This window comes from Hyla sarda, chromosome 4 (assembly GCF_029499605.1).
Source record: "Hyla sarda isolate aHylSar1 chromosome 4, aHylSar1.hap1, whole genome shotgun sequence".
Lineage (NCBI taxonomy): Eukaryota > Metazoa > Chordata > Amphibia > Anura > Hylidae > Hyla > Hyla sarda.
In genome coordinates this window covers 47,245,556-47,269,799 of record NC_079192.1, presented here as the reverse complement: position 1 = coordinate 47,269,799, position 24,244 = coordinate 47,245,556, and the positions used below count along the sequence as shown (strand labels likewise).

Sequence of the window (24,244 nt, the reverse complement as noted above, 5' to 3'; positions counted from 1 at the left end):
CAGCTATACGTGATCAGATGCATCAACAAACCAAAGTACCTTCTTCTGATAGACTGCAATCCAGTCTGTGGTGCTGAACCATTTATGACCCTTGATGTCTGTCACGCCATTCTTTAGGTTGCCAAATCTCTTGGTAAGATCGACCTGCAAGAGGTTTCTGAGGAGATCCTTCAAATCAGAACTGAAGTGTGAGGGGAAGCGCACCTATGGGTGTACAAAAAGAATAAAAAGTCACATCCCCACAAAGTCACATCTGGAGTTACTTTATTATTCCATCTGTTCATTTTGTCTTTTTTGAGAAGAGAATAGAAAATCATCAGCCGACGGCAACAAGGACTATTGGTCGGTAACTAGAGATTAGCGAACTTACAGTAAATTCGATTCGTCACGAACTTCTCGGCTCGGCAGTTGATGACTTATCCTGCATAAATTAGTTCAGCTTTCCGGTGCTCCGGTGGGCTGGAAAAGGTGGATACAGTCCTAGGAGACTCTTTCCTAGGAATGTATCCACCTTTTCCAGCCCACCGGAGCACCGGAAAGCTGAACTAATTTATGCAGGGAAAGTCATCAACTGCCGAGCCGAGAAGTTCGTGATGAATTGAATTTACTGTAAGTTCGCTCATCTCTATTGGTAACCTATACTCTACCAATATGGAGGGGGGGGAAAGAGTTTTATTATAGGGGTATTCCAGGAAATTTTTTTTATATTTATCAACTGGCTCCAGAAAGTTAAACAGATTTGTAAATAATTTATTTTTCTATTTAAAAAATCTTAATACTTCCGGTACTTATCAGCTGCTGAAGTGGAGTTGTTCTTTTCTGTCTGACAACAGTGCTCTCTGCTGCCATATCTTCTTGTCTCTGGAACTGCACAGAGTAGAAGAGGTTTGCTATGGGGATTTGCTTCTACTCTGGACAGTTCCCCAGAGAGCACTTAGACAGAAAAGAACAACACAACTTCAGCAGCTCATAAGTACTGAAAGGATTAAGATTTTTTAATAGAAGTAATTTACAAATCTGTTTAACTTTCTGGAGCCAGTTGATATATAAAAAAAAGTTTTTTCCTGGATAACCCATTTAAGGAGGTCATGGGTCTTTCTCGGTCTCAAAAAACAAAGAAATCCTGTTCCAAGCGTAAAGAGGCCATACAACAAGAGCCATCTATTTACAGATTTAGGCCATGTTTGCACAGTGTATTTTCAGTCATATTTGTAGCTGTAAAAATGACGACCATTTTTCTAAACAAGCAATGTTGTACAACGCTGCAGATTACCGTATTTATCGGCGTATAACATGCATTTTTTAGGCTAAAATTTTTTGCCTAAAGTCTATGTGAGTGTTCTACGCCGAGAAGCCGCTGCAGTTCAATAATTTAAAGCGGGCGCTTTAAATCAATGAACTGCAGCGGCTTTGCAGGTGCAGAGACCACCAGCGCTGCCGGCTTCTCTGCCCCTGCCTGTCCTGGGGTCTAGAGCCCTGCTGCCGACCCTTCTCTCCCCCTGGCTATCGGCGCTGCTGCCCGTTCACTCATCATTGCGCCGTGCAGTGCAGCGCATAGCAGCGACGCATGGGACGCACACTGGAGGCCTGAAGCAGCGCGGACCCGACCCCGGCAACAGGTAATTATGCAACCAGGGATGGGGAAGGCACCGGGGCAGCGGCGCTGGCAATGGGTGCCGCTGTCCCTGCTGCCCCTTCTCTCCCCCTGGCTATCGGCACCGATAGTCAGGGGGAGAGAACGGGCAGCGGCGCCGATAGCCAGGGGGAGAGAAGCGGCGGCAGCAGGGCTCTAGACCCCAGGACACGCAGGGGCAGAGAAGCGGGCAGTGACGGCCTCTCTCCCGCTGCCTTTCCTGGGGGTATATCGGGGTATACACGCGCACACACGCAACCCTCATTTTACCATGGATATTTGGGTAAAAAACTTTTTTTTACCCAAATATCCTTGGTAAAATGAGGGTGCGTGTTATAGGCCGGTGCGTGGTATACCCCGATAAATACGGTACTTACAGCATTTTTTCCTGTCTTAGGCTGCATTCACATCTCGTTTTTGCAATACGATTCCTGCATCAGGTTTTTTGTAAAAAAAACAAAAAAAAACGTATGTCTCAAAACCGAACCGAATCGTATACAACTATACATACCTCTGTAGGGTTTTAAACTGTATATGGTTTGAAAACGCCTGTCCGGTTGCATACGGTTTAATGCGTTTATTTAAAAAAACGGATACGGCTTTTAGTTTTCCACCGGGCGTACCCCTTTAACTTAGGAGCTACACATGTCTGAATGAAAAGATCAGATGAACTTTGACACTCACCTTCCCAGATACGATCTTCTCATAGATCTGTATAGGCTGGTCAGCAAAGAATGGCGGATAACCTGCGGCCATTTCATATATCAGGACACCAAGAGCCCACCAGTCCACGGCTTTATTATACCCCTAAGAAACAGAAGAGAGGGATTATTGTACGGTATAGGCTAAAATAGTACACGTTACAAGGAAGAAAGAAGAAAAAACCTCTCAGGGTCTATTCACACGACAGAATTTCCATTTCGGGAATTCTGCCCCAAATTAAAGCCCGTAGACTTCTATAGGATTCCGCACTCCCCTTCACACTCCTTAAATGGGAAATTCAGAAGTGTGAATGGGAGTGCGGAATCCTATAGAAGTCTATGGGCTTTAATTTGGGGCGGAATTCCCCAAGCGGCAAATTCTGCTGTGTGAATAGACTCTTAGGCTGGGTTCACACTGTGGAATTTCTGGGCAGAATTTCTGCTGGAGATCAAGCCGGCGGCACTAGGACCGCACGGACTGCATTGCTGTCCCCATAAATGTCAATGAATTTCTGAGCAGATCTCCCAAATGATCCACCCAGAAATGCATTGCTGTCTATGGGGACGGCAAAAAAGTCTGTGCGGTCCTAGTGCCGCCATCTAAATCTCTGGCAGAAATTCTGTAGTGTGAACCCAGCCTTAGGCTTGAAATTGCAGGCAGAAATTCCGCTCACTAAAATGTAGAGTATAGTGAATGGTTTTCTGGTCACAAATTTACACTTCAGAACGGAAAATTTGTTTGGAAATTTCCACCTGAAGAATGGCGTTGCTCATTCTACAGGCAAAAATACTCACGGAACACATTGCAGTCTATTGGAGACTGCAGTGTCTGCGCGGTCCTAGCACCGACTGGTTCAGTCAGCACTGGCCGCACTCGGAATCTCCGCAGTGTAAACCGAACCTTATAGAACCAAACCAGAGTCTCCTACAAAAGAAAGGCTTGCATCCCTGCAGACACTGCTTCTGGTGGTCTTTGCCCCCAATCCTTTTGGGTTTTTTATTACATTTTTTTAAGTAGAAGAGCTAATTTGCATACTGTTTTCCCATAGTGCATTGTCTGAAAATAAGTCTTCATTCACCACTGGATCTCTAATGAAAATCACTCAGTTTTCTTATTCAAGGTGCATTTTACTTATTCCCATGAGAAAGTGATTTGACCTATAATCATAACTGAGGTGATTTATAAAGTCTTTAGGTTATGTTCACATGGGTTCTTACTGTAAGTTTGTAATTGTTTATCCATGTTTTTGCAATGATTCCAAAATGGCTCTAGAAATTATGCATTTTTTTTTATTGCAAATGGTGGAATCGCAGTAGAACAGTGCCGTTTTCTTGGGTTTAAAAAATAAAACAAGCAAAAATGCTAAGTGTGAACACAGCCTTAAGAGGTGTATAACTACTATATATTCTGATCCCATAGAGCAGTGCTTACCAAACTTTTTTTTATTTATTTTTTTTTTTTTTTACCTTGGGGCACACCTTGGATTTTTTTTTGTTAAAATGGGTTCTCCGGTGCTTACACATCTTTTCCCCTATGCAAAGGATAGGGGATAATATGCGTGATCGCAGGAGTCCCGCCACTGGGGACGCCCGGGATCTTGCACGTGGCACCCCGTTTGTAATCAGTCCCCGGAGCGTGTTCGCTTCGGGTCTGATTACAGGCGACCACCAGGCCGGCTGCGTGTGATGTCATGCTCCGCCCCACGATGCAAGCCTACGGGAGGGGGCGTGATAGCTGTCACGCCCCCTCCCGTAGGCTTGCATTGAGGGGTGGAGCGCGACGTCACATGGGGGCAGAGGCATGACATCACACGCCGCCGGCCCGGTGGTCACCTGTAATCAGACCCGAAGCAAACACGCTCCGGGGACTGATTATAAACGGGGTGCCACGTGCAAGATCCCGGGGGTCCCCAGCGGCGGGACTCCCGCGATCATGCATATTATCCCCTATCCCCTATCCTGAGCACCGGAGAACCCCTTTAACTGAGGCAAACCTCCCCCACCTCAGTAGTTTTCCTCATGTAGGTAGGGCCCACCTGTAGGTGGTTTGTCCCCCTTTAGGTAGGACTACCTGTAGTAGCTAGCTGTGTACATTATTTGTATAATAATATGGATCTTCAAAAAAAAAAAAAAAAAGAAAAAAAAAAGAAAAGAAAAATCAATGCCATAATTATTATGGCAGCCCAAGCATTTTTTTTTCTTTTTTGAAAATTCATAAAATGTTTGTTATCACCAACCAGAAAAATATACATGCAACAATAAGGGGTTAAGTGCACATTCCTGGTTGGGACAGAAAAGTGTCCCCCTGTGATTATTATTATATTACCTGCTTTGTGGCATTATTTGGGCGACGCTCCTACCAAGATCCCTAATGGTTCTAAGTCTATATTTCTACATTGATAGCGACCCTGGAGTTTGGTGGATCGTGTGGTTTCTGACCCATTGGTGATCTTACTGGTCTTACTTGGCAGGGGCAATATTTATACTTATTGAAATATATTTTATTTTAATATATTATATATATATATATATATATATATATATATATATATATATATATATATACACACACACATACATACATATACACACACACACTTTTTTTTTTAATATATATATATATATTTATTTATTTTTTTTTTTTACATATGACCCCACTAACACGACACAACAGGGAGGGGAAAAAAATGGCAGCCCGAGAAATAAGAGTCCGGGCTGTTAGACCACTATGTGCAAAAATCACTTAGAAAGGTGATAATTTAGGACCTAAACACTTCTTATAGGGTTGGGCTACATTCACACCACGTTTTTGCAATACAGTTCCAGTGTAACTTTCAATTTGAAAACTGTATGGAAAACCGTATGCATTGACTCTCCATTATAATTCGTACGCCAAAAGATGCATCCGTTTTGCGCCGTGTACGGTTTTGTCCAGTTTTTTTGTACGGGCGAAAAGCCGTATTGAAACCGTATACGTTTTTTTTTTTTTTTGTCCAATGGGAACCGTACAGAACTGTATGCGTGTACGGTTCCATCCGGTTTTCACCATACGGTTTTTGACTTTGCACAGTTTTTTTCTTGGATTTCAATCAAACAAGTGAAACTTTATTCCTAAATGGAGTGAAGTGTTAATGTGTAAATGTATACGTTGTTTCCTTAAAAAACGGATGCAACCAGACGTCATTTTTCAAATCGTACACGGGTTAAAATTTGTGCACACTTCTTTTGATACAGTTTAGTCCGGTTTTGAGGAATCAGTTTCTCATCAAAAACCTGATACGGGAACTGTACAGCAAAAACGTGGTGTGAATGCAGCCTTAGAGCTACTTTTCATGGTCAGAATTAGAGATGAGCGAATTTACAGTAAATTCGATTCGTCACGAACTTCTCGGCTCGGCAGTTGAGGACTTATCCTGCATAAATTAGTTCAGCTTTCAGGTGCTCCCGTGGGCTGGAAAAGGTGGATACAGTCCTAGGAGACTCTTTCTTAGGACTGTATCCACCTTTTCCAGCCCACCGGAGCACCGGAAAGCTGAACTAATTTATGCAGGATAAGCCATCAACTGCCGAGCCGAGAAGTTTGTGACGAATCGAATTTACTGTAAATTCGCTCATCTCTAGTCAGAATGTTAGCAGAGAGGCCTCTTTTCACTATAACATTGCCAGCAGTAAGTTAATGCAGCAAATTCAGCCTAATGTCTGGGTAATGATCGCCCCCTGCTGTACAACTTTAAAATGACATTTTTTTTTTCCTCTTGTCATTTTCCACACACAATGTCACACTTGTCAGTGGGCTGTGACTTATATTCTATGTACACGAGTTGTGATACTGGATACAATCTGTGCAAAATAAAAAAAAATTAACATTTTTTACTGTGCAGCAGAAATCCCATTACTATTTTATTCTGTGGGTCGCTACTAGAGATGAGCGAACTTACAGTAAATTCGATTCGTCACGAACTTCTCGGCTCGGCAGTTGATGACTTTTCCTGCATAAATTAGTTCAGCTTTCCGGTGCTCCAGTGGGCTGGAAAAGGTGGATACAGTCCTAGGAAAGAGTTTCCTAGGAATGTATCCACCTTTTCCAGCCCACCGGAGCACCGGAAAGCTGAACTAATTTATGCAGGAAAAGTCATCAACTGCCGAGCCGAGAAGTTCGTGACGAATCGAATTTACTGTAAGTTCGCTCATCTCTAGTCATTTTATGCTACCGTTTTCCATTTTTTGGGAGGCGGATATACTGCTTTATATAGTTAGATTTTATTTTATTTTTTTTTTAAATCTTTTTTACAGCAATCCCCATACAACACTGTTTCCCAACCAGGGTGCCTCCAGCTGTTGAAAAACTACAACTCCCAGCATTCCCGGACAGCCGTTGGCTGTCCGGGCATGCTGGGAGTTGTAGTTTTGCAACAGCTGGAAGCACCCTGGTAAGGAAACACTGCCATACAAGATAGATAATAATATATTAATAATTTTATAATATAATTAATATTTTTATAGTTCAGGTTGTTTTGTTATGAATGTGGCAATACTAAATATATATGATTTTTATTTTTTATTAAAAAATAAATAAAAAATATTCAGCATGGCTGTATTCTGGCTCTCTCTCTCTCTCTCTCTCTAATATATATATATATATATATATGGCAGTTCTGGGCCAAGTATGAGACAGATCTCCACAGATCCCGTACACACTGTGGTCATAATCTGACCACGGGGTGCAAGGTGTTAATCTGTCAGTTTGGAGGTGGTCAGTTCATGAAAAGGAACGGCTGTCCGCGTGCTCCCACCCCTTGTGACCCACCTAAAAATATATGTATGGCTGTCCATGTAAGGGGTTAAAGGAGTTGTGCTCTCCGCTGCCCTGCCTTTCGGAGCTCCGCTCGCAGTGTCCGGAAGTTCATTACTCCGAGCGCTGTGTGCGGGCTTCCGTGTTCGCGGCCGCCCCCTTGTGACGTCATGTCCGGCACCTCAACGAAAGTCTATGGGAAGGGGGAGCGACCGCTGTCACGCCCCCTTCCCATAGACTTTGGTAGAGGGGGCGGGTGTGACGTCACGAGGGGGCGGCCGCAAACACGGAAGCCCGCACACAGCGCTCGGAGTAATGAACTTCCGGACACTGCGAGCGGAGCTCCGAAAGGCAGGGCAGCGCACAACCCCTTTAAAGGGGTACTCCGGAGGAATTATTATTATTATTATTTTTATTTTTTTTGATGAACTGGTGACAGAAAGTTAGATTTGAAAATTAAAACAGTAGCCAACCCCTCAAGGCCAGCATCAGTTACCTGATACATAGAAGAAAAATAATTGATAATAATAATGACTGGATTGTGCTTCAATCATAACATATAGGAAGGACTAAGAGAACTTTAAAATGAACATCAAAAATGGTAACCTAAAACACCCTTTATCGGCACATTTTATTAATATCCATAATAGAGCAGTCTGATTGTTACATAGTTACATAGTTAGTACGGTCGAAAAAAGACATATGTCCATCAAGTTCAACCAGGGAATTAAGGGGTAGGGGTGTGGCGCGATATTGGGGAAGGGATGAGATTTTATATTTCTTCATAAGCATTAATGTTATTTTGTTCCAGGAATGTATCTAATCCTGTTTTAAAGCTGTTAATTGTTCCTGCTGTGACCAGTTCCTGAGGTAGACCGTTCCATAAATTCACAGTCCTCACGGTAAAGAAGGCGTGTCGCCCCTTTAGACTAAACTTTTTCTTCTCCAGACGGAGGGAGTGCCCCCTCGTCCTTTGGGGGGGTTTAACCTGGAACAGTTTTTCTCCATATTTTTTGTATGGGCCATTTATATACTTATATACGTTTATCATATCCCCCCTTAAAAGTCTCTTCTCAAGACTAAACAATTGTAACTCCTTTAATCACTCCTCATAGCTAAGATGTTCCATGCCCCATATTAGTTTAGTCGCGCGTCTCTGCACCCTTTCCAACTCCGCAGTGTCCCTTTTATGAACAGGCGACCAAAACTGAACAGCATATTCCAGGTGAGGCCGTACCAATGCTTTATAAAGGGGGAGTATTATGTCCCTGTCCCTTGAGTCCATGCCTCTTTTTATACATGACAATATCCTGCCGGCTTTGGAAGCAGCAGCCTGACATTGCATGCTATTCTGTAGTCTGTGATCTACAAGTACACCCAGATCCTTCTCTACCAGTGACTCTGCCAGTTTAATCCCCCCTAAGACATACGACGCATGCAGGTTATTAGTACCCAGATGCATAACTTTACATTTATCCACATTGAACCTCATTTGCCAAGTGGATGCCCAGACACTTAGTCTATCCAAGTCATCTTGTAACCTATACACATCCTCTATAGACTGTACTGTGCTACAAAGCTTGGTGTCATTGTAAGGATGTCTAGAGCAGAAAAAAAAAATATAAATCTATGAATTTGAGACACTTGAGCCTAATGGACTCAATTCTACCTTTGAATTATTTGTTATTTTGTAGGGGCCTTGCAGGCCTCCAGGGTCCCCCCTCTTTTTGAGGGTGTCCTTTGCAGTCCTCCATGTCCCCTACATTTCGTCCTTATTCAAGATTTCTATCTTAGAATGTTGTATTCATATGTAAGTAGATTGGTCTTTTTGCAGTTAGCATAAACCTACAGCTACAGTATATATTGTTGGTTTCTCAGGTCTATTAGTCACTTTACTAGTTTGTATATTGTCATTTTTATTATTTTTTTTGATTTCATGATTCCTTTTATCATTTTTTTATTCTAATTTTTTATTTCATTTTAATTTATTCTATTACTTTATTTTATTTCATTTTTACTTTATTTTATTGTATTTTATCTTTACTTTCATTTCTATTTTATTCTTTTGTATATTTTATTTTATTCATCCTTATTCAGTTCAAGACATAATTTATTTTTTAGTTTATTTTCACATTATTTACCCTGTATTATTCATTATTATTATTTATCGATTTGTTTTCATTTATTTATTTCAGTCCGAGTTCGGATGTCATGCTGTTGTTGCTATCCATATCCCGAGTATATTTAATAAACCTATTCATATGATGCGGCAGCGAAGATATGATAGTAATTTGCTGTCACATCGTGCAAAGTCCCTATTTTTATTATTGTTTTTGTCTAATTCTGGATGACTACATAGCCACATTATGTACCGTATTTAGGTGACTTTATTATTGTTACTACTCCCATTTTGAATATGTCGATGAAGACAATTTACACAATGCGGTAATGAAAATCCGCAAGTACTTACAGATCTATTGGTTAATGCCGACACCAGTTCAGGTTTCACACATCACATTCTCTTGTAGCGACCCGTTTCTAGTCTTTTGGCTATTTTGAGTATCACCTCCATGCAATTTATGTGATTACGACCGGACAAATATATAAAGGATCTACTGCTTTAAAAACACATACAAGCCTACTGAGGAAAGGGCCGTGTCCAAGGATATGAGAGCCCTGAAACGCGTCTAGATGTACTGATAATACTTCCACATCACCGATACCTGACTCCATACCGGAGATTTCCAAACCAGCATATTGTTCCTGAGACCAGCTTCCAGGCAGCGCTGCCCAGCGCCTGTGACGTCACTTACCATCGAGTTACCTAGAGGTCCGCATCTGCTACATCGCTTGTTACCATCTACAGAGAACAATTCCGAAGGCGGCTACTATTCCAGCTGGTCTGTGGCAGGCAGACCGCCGCGGAGACGCACGCCAGAGTCTGTTACCATCTTAAATGTGCGGACTTCATGTTTCAACTCAAGGTGACGTGCTGTCGGGACTTATTGCAGGCTGGTAACTATAATATATCCTTTATATTTCCATCATTTTGGAACTTTTACCATTTATGGGACTTGAGCTCATTTCGGGATTATCTAAAGTGATATCACATTGTTGAAATTTCCCAATGCTATCTGTGTTTGTTCATATTGATATTTTATATATCAATTTCCTCGGCACAAGGGCCCTGTGCTTCGAGGACAAAGTGTAAAATGTTATACTTTTAATACATTTTATATTTTCATGTTAGAATTGAAGCACAATCCAGTCATTAATATCAATTATTTTTCATCTATGTATCAGGCAACTCCTGCTGGCCTTGAGGGGTTGGTTACTGTTAAAATTTTGCTATTTCAATTCTAACACCAGGTGTAGGTGTACAGCCTCCTTACCTCGGCTAGTTAATTGTGAGCTGCACATTCCCTTTTATGTTTATACAGATTTAAAAATTACTCCTATTAAAAAAAATCGTTATCCTTCCAGTACTTACTAGCAGCTGTATGCTACAGTGGAAATTATTTCCTTTTTGAATTTCTTTTTTGTCTTGTCCACAGTGCTCTCTGCTGACACCTCTGTCCAGGTCAGGAACTGTCCAGAGTAGCATAGGTTTGCTATGAGGATTTTCTCCTGCTCTGGACAATTCCTGACACGGACAGAGGTGTCAGCAGAGAGCACTGTGGACAAGACAAAAAAAAGAAATTCAAAAAGAAAAATAACTTCTTCTGTAGCATACAGCTGCTAAAAAGTACTGGAAGGGTAAAGATTTTTTAATAGAAGTCATTTACAAATCTGTTTAACTTTCTGGCACCAGTTCATTTAATAAAAAAAAAAAGAAAAAAGTTTTCCACCGGAGTAAGTAATTTGCTATAACTAAGCAAAAAGTTGTTTTCATGGGCAAAACTTGAAGGGCTTGTTCAGGATTGATGGTCTGTCCTGTACCAATACATTTCATTTCCAATAACAGGACAGATCATTCTGACATAATATTAGCAGGGATCTGCTTCTCACCTTGCTGAGGATGATTTCAGGGGCCAGGTACTCCGGGGTCCCACACAGAGTCCAAGTTCTTCCCTTTACTCTCTTGGCAAAGCCGAAATCTGTTACCTAAGTAAAAATGTCAGGATGCAGTTTGAACAAAAATTCTTGATTTGTAGCTTCTGACAAAGCCTATAGATGGCGATGTATACATACATGTAAATAACCCAATGTATCCCAACCAAGGTGCCTCCAGCTGTTGCAAAACCAACTCCCAGCATGCCCGGACAGCCAAAGCCTGGGCATGCTGGGAGTTGTAGTTTTACAATAGCTGGAGGCACCCTGGTTGGGAAACACTGACCTAACCAGACAAGAAGGACCATATAGAATGGATTAGTACGGATAAATGAAAGTAACAGAAGCTGAAGAGGAGTATTATGACAAAGATGTCCTTGAAATCAACATGCTCCCCTCTGGTTTACCTGGGGACAACAAGAACCATCTTGTAATAAGTTTTGTCACAATGTGGACTAAGGTACCTGTATGTAGCCTTGCTGGTCTATAAGCAGATTCTCTGGCTTCAGGTCTCTGTATATAAGATCCAGGGAGTGCAGGTATTCAAAGGTTAATACAATCTGGGACGCGTAGAAGCGGGCGTGAGGTTCACTGCACAGAAATAAATTTTAAAAAGTTATGTATGAAAAAACTAGCAAGTCATATTAGGTAAAACCTAAGGCCCACCAACTAAGAGAAGCCCCAACAATACCTAAAGCGTCCGATCCTACGCAGGTGAGAGAACATCTCACCCCCTGCTACATATTCCATCACCATGTACAGATTTGTGTTGTCCTGAGAAGAAAAAAAGCTCAGGGAATTAAAGAAGGCACCAAAAATATTGTCCCAATGCAAAATGACGGCATTAGATCGAACCACTGGATAGTGAGGTAGATTAGCAATAAGGAACAGAAAATATACGCAGGGGATGGAAAGGTAAGACTGGTGGCTTAAGGCCAGGAGCGGGAAGGGACCCAAGGGGGCCGAGGAGGAGAGGGGGTGAAAGAGGAGGCCGAGGAGGAGAAAGAGGGGTCTGTGGAGGAGAGGGGGTGAAAGAGGAGGAGAGGGGGTGAAAGAGGAGGCCGAGGAGGAGAAAGAGGGGTCTGAGGAGTAGAGGGAGTGAAAGAGGAGGAGAGGGGGTGAAAGAGGAGGCCGAGGAGGAGAAAGAGGGGTCTGAGGAGTAGAGGGGGTGAAAGAGGAGGAGAGGGGGTGAAAGAGGAGGCCGAGGAGGAGAAAGAGGGGTCTGAGGAGGAGAGGGGGTGAAAGAGGAGGCCGAGGAGGAGAAAGAGGGGTCTGAGGAGTAGAGGGGGTGAAAGAGGAGGAGAGGGGGTGAAAGAGGAGGCCGAGGAGGAAAAAGAGGAGGCTGAGGAGGAAAAAGAGGGGGTGAAAGGAGGAGGCTGAGGAGGAAAAAGAGGGGTCTGAGGAGGAGAGGGGGTGAAAGAGGAGGCCGAGGAGAAGAAAGAGGGATCTGAGGAGGAGAGGGGGTGAAAGAGGAGAAGAGGGGGTGAAAGAGGAGGCTGAGGAGGAGAGGGGGTAAAAGAGGAGGCTGAGGAGGAAAAAGAGGGGTCTGAGGAGGAGAGGGGGTGAAAGATAAACAAGGAAAAAGAGGAGGCTGAGGAGAAGAAGGGGTGAAAGATAAAAAAGGAAAAAGAGGGAGAGGGGGTGAAAGACAAACAAGGAAAAAGAGGAGGCTGAGGAGAAGAAGGGGTGAAAGATAAACAAGGAAGAAGAGGGAGAGGGGGTGAAAGACAAACAAGGAAAAAGAGGAGGCTGAGTACCAGGAGAAGAAAGGAGGAGGGGGGTGACCATGGAGCAGAAGAACAGAAGGTGGGATAACCAAGGAGCAAGAGGGTGGGAAGGGACACATACACAGACGAGCAAAAGGACGAGGTGGAATGGGACAGGGGGATCAAGGAGCAGAAGGAGAGAAGGTGTCTGGGACAGAAGAAAGAAGAGGAGAGAGGGGGCAGGACAGATGACAGAGGAGCAGGAGGAGAGGTGGGACAGAGGAGCAGTGGGAGAGGTGGGATGGGACAGAGAAGCAGTGGGAGAGGTGGGATGGGACCGAGGAGCAGGAGGAGAGGTAGGATGGGACCGAGTAAGACACATATATTGTACAGTTGTAGTAAAAATAAGAGAAATGAAGGTTAAGAGATGAGGGCTCCACAATTACCTTAAATGAATACTCCAAGCGCACAAGGAAAGGGAAGTTCACAGCCTGTAGGATCCGCTTCTCATTAAGCGTGTGCTCAATCTGCTTCAACTTTACCACCTGGCAGGATAAAAGTAGAGCATTAACCTTTATTACAGGAGTCTACACCCCTATATTAGCTGGTAATATCAGGGTACCATGGCCTGTGAACTTAATGGAATAGAGCACCTACAACTATCACCAGGGTGCCTTCAGATGTAGCAAAACTACAACTCCCTGGTTGTAGTTTTGCAACAGCTGGAGGCACCCTGGTTGGGAAAGACTGCTCTAAACAGACCACTATGGCACAGTAGGAACCCATGAACAGAGGCACATACAGGGCGGAAGACACCTGCTGTCAGTATAGGTTTGCTAATACTGTACATACACATTGTCTGTTGACTTAGCATTATGAGCTACTTATCTTGGCGCCATATATTGGCATCACTCTACAAGGTAAATAATTCCATTATATAAAACAATCAGCCATAACAATAAAACCTAAACCCCCCCTAATGCCACCAATCCAGCTCTGACCTGTCAGGTTGGACTCCGCAAGTCCTCTGAAAGTGTCCTGTGGTACGTCACCCCAACACATCAATAAGTTGTGGGGTGCGGCTCCAGTAATGTTAGAATTACTTTACCAGTCAGTGCTTTTATGGTTATGGCTGATCACAGTGCACCCTACAATTGTACAGCTGCTGTATGGTAACATCCAATGACTTCTATTTACATTCATCTGGTCGGGGGGTAAACTGACTGAACAAAGTAAACAGGGGCAAACTGACTGAACAAAGATTGTTGGGATTACAATATAGATTGTTTCACATAAAGGCGATGCCATCTAGTGGTCAGTTTTATTCTGAGCAGAACTTCTTCCCTAGCATCAGTTATATTATGATGTATCTTACTGGTATAATCAAGCTCCATTGTTCTCTACTGGGGAAAATGTTCTGTTCATACTAAGATGCAGGAAGAGATATTCAGCACAATGTGGCGGATGGTGGTTTCGGAGCAGCGTACCAACCTTCTGCTTATCCAGGATCTTCATGGCATAGTGATGACCATTCTCCTTATGTCTGACCAGCATCACACGACCGAATGAACCCGTGCCCAGTGTCTTAATGCGCTCAAACTGGTCCAGGTGAGCCGTGTTCTGAGGAGTGATGGTAACAGTTGAGAAGAGCGCAGAACTACTACACCAACCATCCACACCGTTACTCTATCATACACTGCTGCTGGAACCAGACACACTGGATTCACGTGTTATCTAACATACCACACTGGTCTAACCACAGCCTATCTACAATGTATTAGGAGAAATGTATGAAATGGTGTTCCCCTCAGTAACGGCGCTGGTCCATGGATAGATATAAATGTTTTTATTGTTACATATAGAGCAACGCGTTTCGAACCCGGACAGGGGTCTTCATCAGGTTGCCTGATGAAGACTCCTGTCTAGGGTCGAAACGCGTTGCCCTATATGTAACAATAAAAACATTTAGATCTATCCATGGCCAGCGCCGTTACTGAGGGGAACACCATTTCATACATTTCTCCTATTGCTTCGCTACCGGGGAGACTGACGTCACTCCGGGAAGTTCCTCGTGGCAGCTGTCCGGCCTTCCATTCATTCCAAACGCTACTGTAGGTGTTGTGCTCTTTAGAGATGAGCGAATTTACAGTAAATTCGATTTGTCACGAACTTCTCGGCTCGGCAGTTGATGACTTATCCTGCATAAATGAGTTCAGCTTTCAGGTGCTCCGGTGGGCTGGAAAAGGTGGATACAGTCCTAGGAAAGAGTCTCCTAGGACTGTATCCACCTTTTCCAGCCCACCGGAGCACCTGAAAGCTAAACTCATTTATGCAGGATAAGTCATCAACTGCCGAGCCGAGAAGTTCGTGACGAATCGAATTTACTGTAAATTCGCTCATCTCTAGTGCTCTTAGCGCAACACCCAAGTGTAAGGACCCATCTTTTTCATTACCCTGATTTACCTATCCAGACGGTACTCACCAGGGGCGCACCTCTTGTTGCCTTTTCATTTTTTTGCATTATCTACCCTGTATGTGGCACCATGGAATACAAACCCTACACTACTGTGACCAACATACTAACCACCCTGTACCCTGACAGTGCCACTACATGACCCATTCATCCCTCTTAATACCGCATTACCCCCCCTTCTTCCCTCATAGTACCACTACATTACCCACCTTCGTCCCTTATAGTAAAACTACATTACCCACCTTATTCTCTCATAGATCCCCTACTTTACCCACCCTCTTCCCCCTTAGTTGCACCACATTACCCACTCTGTTACCTCATAATACCCCTACATTACCTATCCTCTTCCCATATAGTACCTTCACATTACCTACCCTGTTCTCTCATAGTACCACTACATTACCCACCACATTCACTTATACAGTTGGGCAAAAGTATTTAGTCAGCCACCAATTGTGCAAGTTCACCCACTTAAAAGATGAGAGAGGCCTGAAATTATCATCATAGGTTATAACCTCAACTATATGAGACAGAATGAGAAAAACAAATCCATAAAATCACATTGTCTGATTTTTAAAGAATTTATTTGAAAATGATGGTGGAAAATAAGTATTTGGTCACCTACAAACAAGCAAGATTTCTGGCCCTCACAGACCTGTAACAACTTCTTTAAGAGTCTCCTCTGTTCTCCACTCGTTACCTGTATTAATGGTTCCTGTTTGAACTTGTTATCAGTATAAAAGACACCTGACCACAACCTCAAACAGTCACACTCCAAACTCCACTATGGCCAAGACCAAATAGCTGTCAAATTACACCAGAAACAAAATTGTAGACCTGCACCAGGCTGGGAAGACTGAATCTGCAATAGGCAAGCAGTTTGGTGTGAAGAAATCAACTGTGGGAGCAATTATTAGAAAATAGAAGACATACAAGACCACTGATAATCTCCCTAGATCTGGGCTCCACACAAGTGACCTAGTGAATGACCTGAAGAGAGCTGGGAACAAAGTAACAAAGGCTACCATCAGTAACACACTACGCTGCCAGGGACTCAAATCATGCAGTGCCAGACGTGTCCCCCTGCTTAAGCCAGTACATGTCCGGGCCAGTCTGAAGTTTGCTAGAGAGCATTTGGATGATCCAGAAGAGTATTGGGAGAATGTCATATGGTCAGATGAAACCAAAGTAGAACTTTTTGGTAAAAACTCAACTCGCCGTGTTTGGAGGAGAAAGAATGCCAAGTTGCATCCAAAGAACACCATACATACTGTGAAGCATGGGGGTGGAAACATCATACTTTGGGTCTGTTTTTCAGCAAAGGGACTAGGACGACTGATCCGTGTAAAGGGGGCCATGTATCGTGAGGTGTTGAGTGAAAACCTCCTTCCATCAGCAAGGGGGTTGAAGATGAAACGCGCTGGGTCTTTCAGCATGACAATAATCCCAAACACACCGCCTGGGCAATGGAGTGGCTTCGTAAGAAGCATTTGAAGGTCCTGGAGTGGCCTAGCCAGTCTCCAGATCTCAACCCATAGAAAACCTTTGGAGGGAGTTGAAAGTCCGTGTTGCCCCGCGACAGCCCCAAAACATCACTGCTCTAGAGGAGAGCTGCATGGAGGAATGGGCCAAAATGCCAGCAACCGTGTGTGAAAACCTTGTGAAGACTTACAGAAAATGTTTGACCTCTGTCATTGCCAACAAAGGGTATATAACAAAGCATTGAGAGGAACTTTTGTTATTGACCAAATACTTATTTTCCACCATAATTTGCAAATAAATTATTTAAAAATCAGACAATGTGATTTTATGGATTTTTTTTCTCATCATGTCTCTCATAGTTGAGGTGTACCTATGATCAATATTACAGTTATCTTTTAAAGGGTGCATTCACACCACGTTTTTGCAATATAGTTCCCGTATACGTTTTCAATTTGAAAACCGTATGGAACCGTATTGAAAACCGTATGCATTGACTCTCCATTGAAAACCGTATGCCAAACAAAGCATCCGTTTTGCGTCTTGTAAGTTTTTGTCAAGGTTTTTTTCCCGTAGCCTACCGCGGTTTTTGGTCCAGGTTAAAAACCGTATTAAAACTGTATAGGTTTTTTGTTTGTTTGTTTTTTAAACATGGGAGTAAATGGGAACCGTGGAGAACCGTATGTGCGTACGGTTCCATCCGGTTTGCACCATACGGTTTTTGACTTTGCAAAGTTTTTTCTTGGAATTTCTATCAAACAAGTAAAAAACTTTATTCATAATGGAGTGAAAAGTTAAAAACATATACTTTTTTTCTTAAAAACGGATGCAACCAGACATCATTTCTCAAACTGTATACGGGTTAAAATTTGTACACACATTTTATTACAGTTTAGTCAGGTTTTGAGGAATCCGTTTTTCCTCAAAAACCTCATTCGGGAACTGTATTGCAAAAACGTGGTGTGAATGCAGCCTAAGTGGGAGAACTTGCACAATTTGTGGCTGACTAAATACTTTTTTGCCCCACTCTAGTACCACTGCATAACCCACCCTGTTCTCTCATAGTACAACTACATTACCCATCCTGTTCCCTTAGGCTAGGTTCACACTGCATTGCTGCTCCCATAGACTGCAATGCATTTCTGGGTGGATCTTTTGGGAGATCTGCTCAGAAATGCATTGCCATCTATGGGGACGGCAATGTAGTCCACGCGGTCCTAGTGCTGCCAACTCAATCTCCGGCAGAAATTAGGCCCAGAAATTCCACAGTGTGAACCTAGCCTTATAGTACCACCACATTACCCACTATGTTTCCTCATGGTACCACCACATTACCCACTATGTTTCCTCATGGTACCACCACATTATACACCCGGTTCCCTCCCAGTATAAAATTACTAATTTACAGTGTCCCTAGACAGTTCCCACTCAGTTCTCTGACAGTAACCCCTTGTGACCCATCCTTCTCTCTGACAGCACCACTATATTACCTGAATGGTAGTCTGCCAGTACCACCTTATTAAATCACCCTTTGCTCTGCCAGTAGCACCATATCGCCAGACCTTACCCACACTGTATCTGGCTACTCCACACTTAACCCTACCAGTGCTAACACATTACTTAAAAAAACTGTACCCTGCCACTGTAACCACATTATAGATGCCATAGTTTGCCAGTTTCACATGTACCATAGCAAAGGCACCATAGTACAAACACTGTACTCATCCAGCACTACCAGATGACCCTGACAACTTTTCCATGTTCGCCACCCAACCCATTACCTGTGATCTAAATTGCCGGTTAGTGCTGCAGCCCGTACTGTGCCAGCTACTTCACACACAACTGCTTTCCATTAACCAACTTGTACTCAGCGCCATTCATACTTCGTGAAAAAACTGAAAATATCGGCACTCACCAATTCAGCTTGTAAGTCTTCTTTATTTAGACAGACATACTCACATTCTGGGTACAGAAGAGAGGGGTAGTGGGGGGACAGTGGATGGTGACCGAGCTTCTGTTTCGCACGCTTGGTGTGCTTCGTCCGGCCATTTAATGGCCGGACGAAGCACGCCAAACGTGCGAAACAGCAGCACGGAATGTGAGTATGTCTAAATAAAGAAGACTTACAAGCTGAATTGGTGAGTGCCGATATTTTGTGTTTTTTTCACGGACCATATGTGAATACTGCTCACCATATCAGAGCACCACCCACAGCAATACAGCTACACTAGCACCGATCTGCCGTCTTAGATCCCAGGACACCATTAGCAGTGCCGCACTACCTTGTTTGTGAATTGCCATTCATACTTCCGTAACTACTCCAATACCTGAGCTGGGTTCTCCCATTTCTTTAGGAAGTCTTCTTTCGCTTTGGCCAGGAATTCTTTCACTGTGGAAAGAGAAGACAGATCAGTGAAAGTCCAACCATTGAGGGCACAATCTGACACACATGATGGCCCGGCACTCTGAGGGTTAACACACTACCTGTCACACTCATCATCATCAGATGTCAGCCCTACAGGCAGGCAGACCCCTGGGCACTACTACTGCTACAGACCCCACATGTACAATAACACAGCAGACGCTGGATATGCCCCCGCATTCTGGAATGGCAGGGAGAGCGGCTCAAAAGATTTTCTGGACAGGGCGAGAGGGACTTTGGCCTCTGCAAAGAAAAACATCAACATGCGTGACCCCAGACCGCAGAAATGGCTCAAAAAGGGCATAAATGCATTTCAGACCCATTGACACGTTATCTTGCTGCCTTGTGTTATAATGGGGAAAATAAAAAAAAATAAAAAATAAAAATCATCGCACCCCCCCCCCATTCTGCACTTTATACCCCATAGAGAAATGTTAGAAGGTCAACATCACTGCAGACTCCACAAAGCTTTACTGTCGTTAGAAACTACTTTTTTCAATTTAATACTTCCCTAAAAACTAAGTATTTTGCTAATATACTTCATAAAAAAATGTATTGCTAAAGATGTCAAATAAATGTTAAAAAAAAAAAATAAATGAATAAATAAAAAAAAAGGCCACTAGGGGTCTGTCTCTTTAATTTTGAAAACGAACCCTGGTATCTAGGGCTCTTTAGTCCTGACAACAAAGAAAAGGACCAAAGTTCTGAAGGTGGGGGAGTGAGGTGTGGTTACCTCTCTCCTCTGCTGCATCAGCGCAGCGTGTCAGCGCAGCGTGTCAGCGCAGCGTGTCAGCGCAGCTTTCAACTGTGTGAGGAGGACACCTGTGAGATGCAGATTGCAGCCTCTTCAGGAGAAACATTCATGCACACTGACAAGCATTACAAGGTGCTAAACTATTATAAATATGGTCATTGGTCATTTTATGAACTTATTTCTTGTGTATTTGCACCATATAGGTTCAAATGGCTGCTTTAGGGTTATAAAAAGTATGAAGTTTGGTCACAAAGCTGTGAAAATGTAAAAATCTTATTTCTTGGCACAAAATGCTGTTTTTTTTTCTATCCTTGCACCATATAGTTTCACATGGCGGCACTAGAGTTATATGGAGCATGCATTTAGGTATTATGCTGTGCAAATGTAAAAAAGTTTGTGCAGATCTCATGACCAGGGAGAGGGGAGGAGAGGAGCTCATCATGCTCCAGGTGAAACACCCCCAGCCTCAGAGGAAGTCAGAAGACTGATCACAGATATATAAAGATCTAAAGGTATTTTACATATTAACACATGCATGTTATTATGCATACATGTCTTAGGGCACATTACTACACTGATTTAAGCATTTTATTTTCTTACTAATGACAGTAACGCTTTAAGGCAGAGTGACTAGAGAGATACTTCTCCTCAGTAAGAGACACATTAAAGTAGGGATCGAGCGATTATCGGTATGGCCGATATTATCACGATTTTGGGCATTATCAGTATCGGCAATTACATTGCCGATAAGCTGATAATGCCCCGCCCCTCGCCACGCCCCCACAGCACCGCCCCCCCCCCCCTACCCGCCGCACCGCGAACGCCCCCCGACAAACCGCACCGCACCGCGTCGCACCCCCCACCGTAGTGCTGGGCGGTATACCGTTATGAACCGGGTACCGTTTTTTTTTTTCTCCCACGGTATGGATTTTTGCCCATACCGCTATACCGGTCGGGCCCCTCCCCCACCCTCCGAGTCAATAAAAATGTTTTAACTTACCCGTAATGGGGGTGGTCCGGGCCATCCATCCTTCCTGTAGTGTCCGGCAGCATTGCGGGTGGAGGGTGAACCGGTCCGGGCTGTCCTCCTGGGGTCCTCTTCTCCACTCCGGGCAGGCTCCGGACTAGTACGCTGCATAGATGCCGCTATGCCGTGACGTCAGGTGCGTCGCTGTGCAGCGTCGTCATCTATGCAGCGTTACTAGGCCGGAGCCTGCCCGGAGTGGAGAAGAGGACCCCCGGAGAAGAAGAAGGACAGCCCGGACCGGTTCACCCTCCACCCGGAATGCCGCCGGACACTACAGGAAGGATGGATGGCCCGGACCACCCTCCCCGGACAGTCCCTGCAGCAACTGGGAAGGTGAGTCAGGGTTCTGGGATGGACAGGGGTCTGTATAATATACTATACCTACAGTAGGCCCTCCAGCTGTTGAGGCCCTCCAGTTGTTGCAAAACTACAACTCCCAGCATGCCCGGACAGCCGTTGGCTGTCCGGGCATGCTGGGAGTAGTAGTTTTGCAACAGCTGGAGGCACCCCTAGGCGCGGTGTGGCGCAGCGGGGGGAGCGGTGGCGGTGATAGGTCTCAGGATCCCCGGACAGGCAGGGGGAGAGAAGCAGGTGGCGGCGGCGGCCTATGGCACCGCAAAAGCCACTGCAGTGCATTGATTTAAAGCGCCCGCTTTAAATCAATGATCTGCAGCGGTGTCGCGGGGGGAATAAATAGCCGATAATTTATACCGGAATATCGGTATAAGTTATTGGCTATCGGCCCTAACCTCCACCGATTATCGGCCCTAAAAAAACTATATCGGTCGATCCCTACATTAAAGCCTTGGAGTTTGCACACAAGCATCTAAATGGACTTTCAGACTGTGAGAAACAAGGATTCTCTGGTCTCAGGAAACCAAGATTGAACTTTCTGGGCTAAATTTTAAGTGTCATGTCTGGAGGAAACCAGATACTGCCCATCACCTGCCCAATACCATCCCTACAGTGAAGCATGGTGGGGGCAGCATCATGCTGTGGGAGCAGGGAGACTGGTCAGGTTTAAGGGAAAGCTGAATGAAGCAAAGTCCAGAGATATTCTTAAAGAAAACCTGATCCAGAGCACTTTGGAGCTCAGACTGGGCTAAAGGTTCACCATCCAACAAGACAATGGGGGAGATTTATCAAAACCTGTGCAGAGGAGAAGTTGCTGAGTTGCCCAAAGCAACCAATCAGATCGCTTCTATCATTTTGCAGAGGCCTTGTTAAAAATGAAAGAAGCGATCTGATTGGTTGCTATGGGCAACTGGGCAACTTTTCCTGTGTACAGGTTTTGATAAATCTCCCCCAATGACCCAAAGTAGACAGCCAAGACAACACAGGAGCGGCTTTGGGACAATTCTATGAATGTCTTTAAGTGGCCCAGCCAAAGCCCTGACTAACATCTCTGAAGAGACCTGAACATGGCTTCCACTGACTGTCCCCATCCAACCTGACAGAGCTCGAATGGCAGAAAATCCCTAAATCCAGGCGTCTAAACCTTGTGGCCTCATCCCAAAGAAGACTGGAGGCTGGAATCAGTGCCTAAGGGGCTTCAACTAAGTCCTGAGTAAAAGGTCTGCATATTTAGGTCATTGCAAGAATTTAGTTCTTTTAATTAAATTTGCAAAACTTTCTAACATTCTGTTAATTCTGTTAAATAAAAAAGGTGAAAAAATGTAAAAGGCCCGGAAACTTTTCACAAGCACTGTACTGTACTAGAGGACACTGTCTCCCTCTATTGGTATCTAGCCAGAATTGCAGTCTGGATCGCCCTAAAAACAGTATGTCCAAAAACACAAAATATAAGATATTAGAGTATAACCTCAGGGGTGTGGAAATAAAAATAAATAAATTAACTACTTGTCTAAGGGACTAAAACGGAGAACAATCTACTTGTCCCTCATGACGATCCACTTGTCCTAAAATAATTTCAATCAGAATAGTCTGTAAATAAGGACTTTATTACTAGAAACTTAATAGGCAAACCAGTATGACCCCCCATTAGGTGGATAGGGCCCCTGATGAGTAAGTCCCAGCCCGGGCATGCTGGGAGTTGTAGTTTTGCAACAGCTGGAGGCACCATGGTTGGGAAGCACTGCCCTAAGTAGATAGGTTAGCCCTCACTTATGTAGTAAGTAGCCAAGTTTGAGTAGGTAACTCCCCTCTACTTACATCTCCCTGTTCCCTATAGGGACTTCCTGGCGGAGGTGCGCGCGGTGAGTGACATCATAGCAAGCGCTGAGCAGGATGTCAGCATCACGGCGTCCTGCGCAGCACGTGCAATGATGTCACTCACCGCGCGCACCTCCGCCAGGAAGTCTCGCTATAGGCTGTGTCATGCAGCTGCGGTATAATATATATATAGTGACGGGGCAAGACAGTCTTGCCCCATCATATGTGAATTCTTCTGCCATTTAGCGCTGATTGCCCGAAAAGAATGCAGCAGCAGCTAGTATGCAGCAGCTGATAAGTACTGGAAGGATGAAGATTTTTTAATTAAAGTAATTTACAAATCTGTAACTTTCTGGCACCAGTTTTAAAAAAATAAAAATAAAAAGGTTTTCCATCGGAGTACCACTTTAAGCTGACCATACACATTACAGTCGACTGTTCACATAAATTTTAGTGGGATTGGTCTACATTTTAAGGTTAGGGTTACATGTTGCGGATCCGCCGGTGAACCAATCCTATAGTGTGCCTCCAGCTGTTACGTGTGAACCTACCCTAAGGGTGTATTCACACAAACAGTATCTTACATAATTGATACACAGGATTTGAAGCTGCAGATTTTAATGTAAACTAAATGACTGAACACAGGATAAAATCATGTGCAAGATACTGTACGTATGAATACACCGTAAGGGAAGCGTCACACCTGCCGTATTGTGCTGCGTATTTTCTGCAGCTGATATTGCTACCTATTGACTTCAACTGGTAGGAAAATACACAGCAGCAAAAATGTAGCAAAATATGGCAAGTGCAACCCTATCCTAAAGCAGAAATTCTGCACTCCACGCAGGATACAGTCTGTCTTTGGATCTGATTTTGGTGTGAAATGAAGTGCCACGTCTGGTACATGTGAACAAACCCTAAAATTTATATATATATATATATATATATATATATATATATATATATATATATATATATATATATATATATATATATATATAAAAAAAAATAAAAAAAAATAAATAAAAAACTTGG

General features: G+C 43.7%; 1 protein-coding gene across 6 annotated transcripts in view; it reads right to left on the bottom strand.

Moving 5' to 3' along the window:
* The window catches only part of PRKACA (protein kinase cAMP-activated catalytic subunit alpha), a 170,027-nt gene that overhangs the window by 97,088 nt on the left and 48,695 nt on the right, over positions 1-24,244 (bottom strand). For all 6 annotated transcript variants that reach the window (XM_056570763.1, XM_056570765.1, XM_056570767.1 and 3 more), the window contains exons 3-10: positions 19,162-19,223; positions 14,374-14,502; positions 13,329-13,427; positions 11,868-11,950; positions 11,641-11,767; positions 11,135-11,230; positions 2,318-2,440; positions 40-204 (exon numbers count right to left, since the gene is read on the bottom strand). In XM_056570763.1, the coding sequence (XP_056426738.1) occupies positions 40-204; positions 2,318-2,440; positions 11,135-11,230; positions 11,641-11,767; positions 11,868-11,950; positions 13,329-13,427; positions 14,374-14,502; positions 19,162-19,223 (884 nt within the window). The remainder of the gene's footprint in view (positions 1-39; positions 205-2,317; positions 2,441-11,134; positions 11,231-11,640; positions 11,768-11,867; positions 11,951-13,328; positions 13,428-14,373; positions 14,503-19,161; positions 19,224-24,244) is intronic.